Source organism: Quercus lobata, chromosome 8 (genome assembly GCF_001633185.2).
Source record: "Quercus lobata isolate SW786 chromosome 8, ValleyOak3.0 Primary Assembly, whole genome shotgun sequence".
NCBI classification, from domain to species: Eukaryota; Viridiplantae; Streptophyta; class Magnoliopsida; order Fagales; family Fagaceae; genus Quercus; species Quercus lobata.
The window spans coordinates 62,613,905-62,621,076 of NC_044911.1; the positions used below are offsets into that span (position 1 = coordinate 62,613,905).

The 7,172-nt window shown below is 36.5% G+C and overlaps 1 protein-coding gene across 1 annotated transcript; it reads right to left on the reverse strand.

The window, feature by feature from the left end:
* Window positions 1–347: 347 nt before the first annotated feature.
* On the reverse strand, window positions 348–6,577 carry LOC115955264 (coronatine-insensitive protein 1). The gene is made up of 3 exons (XM_031073333.1): window positions 5,660–6,577; window positions 2,341–2,812; window positions 348–1,529 (listed from the first exon to the last, which is right to left on the reverse strand). The coding sequence occupies exons 1-3, from the start codon at window positions 6,139–6,141 to the stop codon at window positions 705–707; spliced, it is 1,779 nt and encodes a 592-aa protein (XP_030929193.1). The 5' UTR covers window positions 6,142–6,577; the 3' UTR covers window positions 348–704.
* Between the last annotated feature and the right edge of the window lie 595 nt (window positions 6,578–7,172).

The following is a 7,172-nucleotide window of genomic DNA, read 5'->3' on the forward strand; positions in this document are numbered from 1 at the left end:
TCCATCTAGAACACAAAAAACTATATATTAGAATTACTTATGGTGATAAAAATTATCTGTTTAAAGAAATATAAAGCTCTACAGGGCAATACCTCCTGTCGCTTATCATTGTTCAGTGTCACAATCACGTGCAAAGTACCTCAACCACAATCTTATTTGTTACCTCAAAATAAATAAAAAGCAACCACATTTGTATTAGTAATTTATTTTGGGGTACAATGTTATTATGAGTTGTGGATATGGTTAATACGTTCCTACAGCCATTGTTCTGTAACAGTTGAATATACTACAAAGGCTTGAGGCTTCAATCCAGTCAGTCATCGCAATTATATGATAGCACAAAATCATGGTAAGTAAAACCACTCTTAATTTTTATTCGCAAACTTGAAACATCTCAACATTTTACCCAATAACAACGATAATTTCCAATAAGATTGACTCAGCATATTAATACAAGTCACCGAGTGTTGAAGTTTAGGCGAACTACCCCCAACAGGACAGTGAGATTGGTAGCACCAAAGATGCAAGTGCTTCCAAATTACATAAGGAAATCCAAACTTATTACAGGACTAATGTCTAGAACTAGGGCAGAAAAATGTAATTTAAAATAGAAAAGCCCCTTATCAAAAGGGGAAAAAAGCTACATGAAAATATAAACAAGACGTGGCAAGGAAAGACTCCTCTGCGGAGTAGTATATACAGCTCTACGCGGTGACAAAGGCTTCTGCATCCAAAGGGATAACAGTATTGGCATTGGGAAAATCAGTTCTCGGTCCAGCAAGGGAGTAATATGCAAGTATATGGGCTGGATGCTCAACTATCACGGTCTCCCCAACAGCATTGGGAACACCTCCTCGTCTAGCAGGAATTAACTCGATATTCCAGAATGGGCGAGCCATTGCCATAAGGTCGCTACCATTTGAAGATGCTCTATATCCTTGCACCCATAAATACCTCAGAGAAGTGAGTTGCAACACAGCATCAGCCAGTGCACGCTCACTGAAGATACAGCCCCTCATTTCTAGTTTTTGCAAGCTAGGACAGCCTTTAGCAAACTCCAAAAGCCCTGCATCAGACTCTCCAACAGAACCAAGAAGCATCCATCTCACATTTTGGCTGTACTTTCCAATATAACTGAGACCCAGATCAGTCAAGCCCCCAGGTCGGACATAGAACGCAAACCTCCTAAGCTTTTCACAGCCCCTCAAAAGAGCTCGGACACCATCGTCAAGTGGCAAATCGCTTATCCTCTCTTCTCGGTCAAGCAGGACTAGGCGGAAATCACAAAGGTTTTTTGAGTAAGAGCCAATATATTCCAAAGAGGCATTTGTGATATCAGACACATAAACAGCCAAGTATTCCAGTTCTAGGCATCCCTGAGCCAAGGCAATCAATCCTCTTTGTGAAACTAGACCTTGTTCATCGTCCATTCCCTGCTCATCGGCACCTCGCTCAATCCTAAGCCTCTTTAGTCTCTTACAACTCTGAGCAAGAACTTCTAATCCTCTATCCCCAATAACATTCCTTGTCTGTACTTAAGAAAAACAAATTTAGATATATATATATATAAAAGTTTCAATGCACTAAATACCCACTCCATTGAGCTGAACCATTATATAGGATTTTTTTAAGAAGTTACATACAACCATTTTAAAGAATATGCACCTACATTTGTCATTTAGCATTGTTGTATAATTTCTAATTTTTTCCCTACAGTTTACTTGCCATTTTTTTTTTTGTGGATGACATAGGAGAACTTCACTCAGATTAATTGCACGTTGCAGAGCTATACAACAATCCTCAACAATTTACTTGCCAATGAAATAATTCAATTTGTGGTTACATAGGTGAAATCACAAACAGGAAATAGTACACTTGCGTAAAATCCTAGGAATTTGATCTTTTAAAACCAAGGTCAATATAATCATTATAGAGAATAAAGTAACGGGGGATTCTAATGGAAGAAAAGGTTCTATAATAGTTGCAAATAATTCAGATAAGAAAAGCAAAAATGAAAGTCTTTTGGAATGTGAGTTCCAGTTAGCAGAACGGATAAAGTCTCTTGCCAACAAATAAGAAATTTGAGGTTCAAATCCCCTACTTACACTAAAAATCAATTGGTGTCTTGGCCTGATGATAAAGAGAAAAATAATTTGCATCTATCAAAAAACAATTATAAAAAATTTTCAATTAAAAAAAATGTTTCGGAATATCTACATATATAGTGCCTTAAAAATTTAGAAATATGAATAAGACATAACTCTGACCAACGAAAAGAAGTATACACACAGATAATGATTAAAAAAGGAGAAAAGATGAGAAGTGGTTTTATGGTTTTACCTCAAGAACTTCCAAGCTGGGGCACCTTTGAATTAACATACAATGGTCATCTGTGTCAAGGAGTGCATAGAGTAGATCCAACTTTTTGAGTTGGGATGCAAAAGGGAATACAATTGGAAATTCATTCTTCCCCATGTATGATAGACCCAAACGGCATAACTTTGGAGGTAATGACACAACTGAGTAATTTTCTGGTTGCTCATTGAAGGAACCCCCACAAAACTCTTCTAAAGCAGTTGCAATACGAAAGAAACCAAGGAGGTCCAAGATTTCTCGATCACTAATTTTCACAGAGATCAAGGAGCGGCAATTTCTAGCAATGAGTTCCAGGTCCTCATATCTGACCTGGGCAAGATCCGTCATATAAAAATTTAAAGTTTCAAGAACCGTGTTGTTCAAAGCAAGCTCATGTAGCCAGTCACCATCATTCTCAGCAATGAAGCTCTCCTCCAAAAACAAAGTTTTTAAATTCCTGAGAAAGCATATAAAGAATAATACATTAGTCATAATGACTATGGATCAGATCAGTGCTCCAGAATCAATAGCTTCTACCACTATGACAGCAAGCTGTGCTCACACATCCACTAAGTGAAACATAATAGTAGTAGCCCAAATTACAGGCATCATATACAGTTAACATATATATAAATGGTAGTGGGGGCAATCACATGATACATAAAAATGAGAACATAATTCTCAACTTAACAAAACTTATCTGAACTAATTGCAACCACAACATAAGTCATGTTTCTGCAAATCTAGAACATCACACTAATAGGTCAACATTTCTATATTGCTATCTCATATCTTCCTCCTTTTTTTTATCTGGTGGGACAAGCTCATTGTGACTAACTCATACAACATATTTCTAAAATCCATGGAAAAAAATAGAAGTGAAAAGAAGAAACAAAGCACAAAGAAAACTTTCCAGGGTGTGAAATTCTCCAAGAAAAACAAAATTCTACCAAGGTTTAAGCAGCATTGGAATCCCAGGCAACAGCTAATTTTTATTTTGTGCATCCTGAGCAGCTTTTTTCCTAGTTTTAAATTTCTGTTTTCCTCTGTAGTACAGAAAGTTGCTTAAGAAAGAGTATTGCAGAATGACTAAATATAAATAGTTTACCAATACATATGTGAGGGTTGGTGTCCAAAGCTCTTTGGGAGTCCAACTATTCCCCTAAGTGTGTGTAGATCCCTTGTCCCATGTACATTAGGAAATTATAGGGAGGAATCCCTTGAAGGTAGTGCCAAGATGCTGATTAGAGGTTTCAAAGCCAATACCTCATGGATATCATGAGGCCTTAGAAACCACTAGGCCAATCCCTTGGGGTAACAACATATGTGAGGCCTAAAACTTCACAAACATATCCGAAAGACTAAAGCTTCTCTCTAAAGTTTTTTTTTATAAGTAAATATTCATTGATTAAATGAGAAAAGTGCTCCCCATGTAAAAAAAAAAAAAGGAGGGGGAAGGAATATAATTTTACTATTAAAACCCTTTTATATGTCTTTGTCAGAATAGGGATGAAATCGAAATTTCACCTCCATTTCATTAAAGGAACGAATGTTCCTCCAACTTCTGGGGGGAATGCTTAGGGTTCTAGACCTAGATGAGCATAGGGATCAAGAAACAGAATCTGCAACTCTAACAAGTCATAAATTTCAAGATATAGAATCAAGCTAGTCGACTTTCAAAGACAAAGTAAATGTATAACTTACTTTCATCATTCAAGAGAGAATATATAGATGCAGTTAATTAAAAGGAGAAACACAGTATCATTGCAAGATCTACCTTTTAAACTCACTTAAATCATTATGTATATATGGTTGATGGTTCACAAACATTTGCTTGTCAAAAGTAATACTTTTTATGTTTTTAGTCTCAGCCTACATTTGATGCATTTTGCAGTAGTAATTAATCTTTTATATTAGCTCAGTGTTATCCAATGATTAGACTCTTCCAAGATGTTTGAATTTCTAAATTGAATATATTTTCATTGCCTTATTTTTTTCCATTCTCTAGAATCTTGATTCATTGCTGATCACACCTATAACTCAATCCTGTCAAGCCTGAGTCTTTCATTACCCATGTAAACATCTTGATTACTTATCAAGAAAACTTTCCATTGGTCATTCAAGTGGGAAAAGGAAAAAAAATGGTAGTTTTCTCAATTGATCTCCATTATATAAAACCAAGTCAGTATTGCATTACCCTTTCAAAACTTGACTGCCATCAAAAGTGCTCAATCATACTCCCCAAAGTTTTCAAAACATAACTCAGAGATATGACAATAATTTGCGCAACTTCAACCCTCTGATTAGTGATTAATGAATTCATCGCAAAGTTCTAGGGATTTCACAACCTTTAGAATCTTGGCATTATAGCCATTGTTGTACACAAACCATAATTTCAAAAACCTTGTGGACTTTTAAGTTAGATGATTTGCAGGATTCAAAGTTCAGAAGCTAAAGCATGAGGTGAGCCAACCTCAACTACCTGAGAAATCCTCAAAGTAACATATAGACAGATCCAGATATATCCAACTATTGTTAATATACATGTTAACAAAACATTCTAGTATATTTTCACTTCCCAATTGTAATAAACTCATCTACTAGTGGTCAACTCAAACTATAACTGCCAACAACAAGCTTTCAGTTACAAACCTATGCAACACCAAAACAACTATATAGAGAAGAAGTCCACAAATGACTGAAAAATTGTATCAAAACTTTAATTCTTTTAATCGTGCATGCTAATTAATTCAAATTTCAATCAAACTACAACTTCCCCAAGAAGAAACAGAGACACTCTTCTCACTATAACACATGTAATTATCCGAATAGAGACATAATCATACTCAAATGACCTGCAATTTTAGCTAATCATGGAAGACACCAACAATCATTTCGCTCGACATTCAAAAACAAAAACAAAAAATCGAAAACAGCATGTCAACAACAAGCCCTGCACTCTATCAATAACTCGCGATAACATAAGATTAAGTAAAAATTACACGAACAATACTCCCGAAGAACTTTAAGCCCTTGAAAATCATATTTAAACAAGAAATCTCAGTAAGTCAAAAATTAAAGCAACAAAATTTGTACGATCAATCTTCACTTGATAACAAGAAATTGAAAAAAACAAAATAGAAATCACAGTAATTCACACAATAAAGCAACAAAATTTGTGGAGATTAATCTTCAGTTAATAAACAGTCAAAAACAAGTACAAAATCCGAATCCAAATTCAACAGGAATAGAATCAATTCAAGATTGAATTATCACAAACAAAGTTTCAGATAAAAGGAACTACTTGCAAGATCGGCCGATATGTAGAAGGCCATCGGTGGAGAAGCCAGAGCACTTGTCGAGCTTCAGAGCGAGGAGAACACGGCCGCGAGTGCGAGCGAGAAGTTCCAGATCCGAATCTCGAACAATCATTCGGCGAAAGTGGAGCGATTTCAAGCAATTGAAAGACTCGGCGATCTCTCTCACCCAGGGAGTGACGTAGCCACCCCAATCTTCAGGTATGAGGTTGAACATGGCCGCTCGCGGCTTTCCTTTAAGCTTCAGAGATTCGAGGTGCCGAAAACGGCGCCGCAGCCGATCGGGACTCGTGGTGTAGCAGAGCGCGATCGTCACGTGCTTGCGCGTGAGCGCGTCGAGCTCGTACCACCTCTTGCAAACCAGAGACACCGCGTCTCGGTCTTTCGGGTCATGAATATACGGCATCACACAGCCGAGAACCACGTCAGACATTCCGCTATTCATTCTGTTCAAGCTCCGATCCTCCATAACCAAAAACAAAACAAAAAAAACTCGAAAAACAACAAAAACAAAATCGGCTCAAAAGTTAATAATCAGTTTAAAGCAGCAACAAAACAAAATCGGATACCGAAACCGATATTTAGAGACCGAATCATTCCGTTATATCTGGAAACGACGAAACGTTTTTTGAAGAGAAACGCGGTTCGAAGAAGATCCACATGGTGAGTGAGAGAGAAGGATCGGAGAGGATGGACGGTGAGGATCGACGGAGAAAGAGAATCGAACGGCGACGGTTGGAGGAGAAAAAAAAAACAGTTAGTGGAGTGGTGGCTCAGTGACTGGATTGGATGGGATGAGACCCTAGTGAGGGGTCTATTGTGCGCCTCAAAATAACAAAAGAAAAGAGAGTGTGTGGTTTTGTGTGTGTAAAAAAGAGAGGACTCAAAGGGAGCAGAGGTTTTTAGAGAGAGAGGGAAAGAAAAATAATGAAAAGATAAAAGAGGAAACGACAAAAATATACTGGGGCAAACCAATCAAACGTCATTGTTGAGACAATGAAATTATTATTTTTTTTTTTTTTTTTTTGGGTTGATGAATTATTGGGGAAAAAAAATTTTGTGTTGGGTGGTTGCAACGTGGTGAGTTTTGATTGCTTGGGTTGGATTTATGCTTTTATTCACTTTACTGCCGCAGATGTTGTCTGGCTCTCTCTTTCACTCTGTGATTGGTTTATATATTTTGGGGAGTTTTTTTTAACGGTAATTAAACACTTCTGATCACAAATTTTGATAAAAATGGAAACAGCAATTAAAAGTGGAAAGTATTTTCGTTTTTCCGTTTTTTTGAGAGTTGAATTTTGAAAGTTTGTCTTGTTTTTGGGCATCATTTGAAATGCCCTTGGTTAGTGGAGAATTGCTAAAATAAGTTGTTTCTTACCAACTTTTTAAAAGTAATGTTAACTATGAGTTTAAACGATAAAGGTAACAATTGACCATAATAATAATTTATAAAAAATATTATAAAATAGTTTGTGACTATAGTATTAATTATTTTAAATA

Coding starts and splice junctions, on each gene's coding strand:
- LOC115955264 (XM_031073333.1), bottom strand. CDS start 6,141: ATGGAGGATCGGAGCTTGAACAGAATGAATAGCGGAATGTCTGACGTG. Junction 2,813..5,659: donor CATATCGGCCGATCTTGCAA/GTAGTTCCTTTT, acceptor ATGCTTTCTCAG/GAATTTAAAAACTTTGTTTT. Junction 1,530..2,340: donor CCAGCTTGGAAGTTCTTGAG/GTAAAACCATAA, acceptor TCTTAAGTACAG/ACAAGGAATGTTATTGGGGA.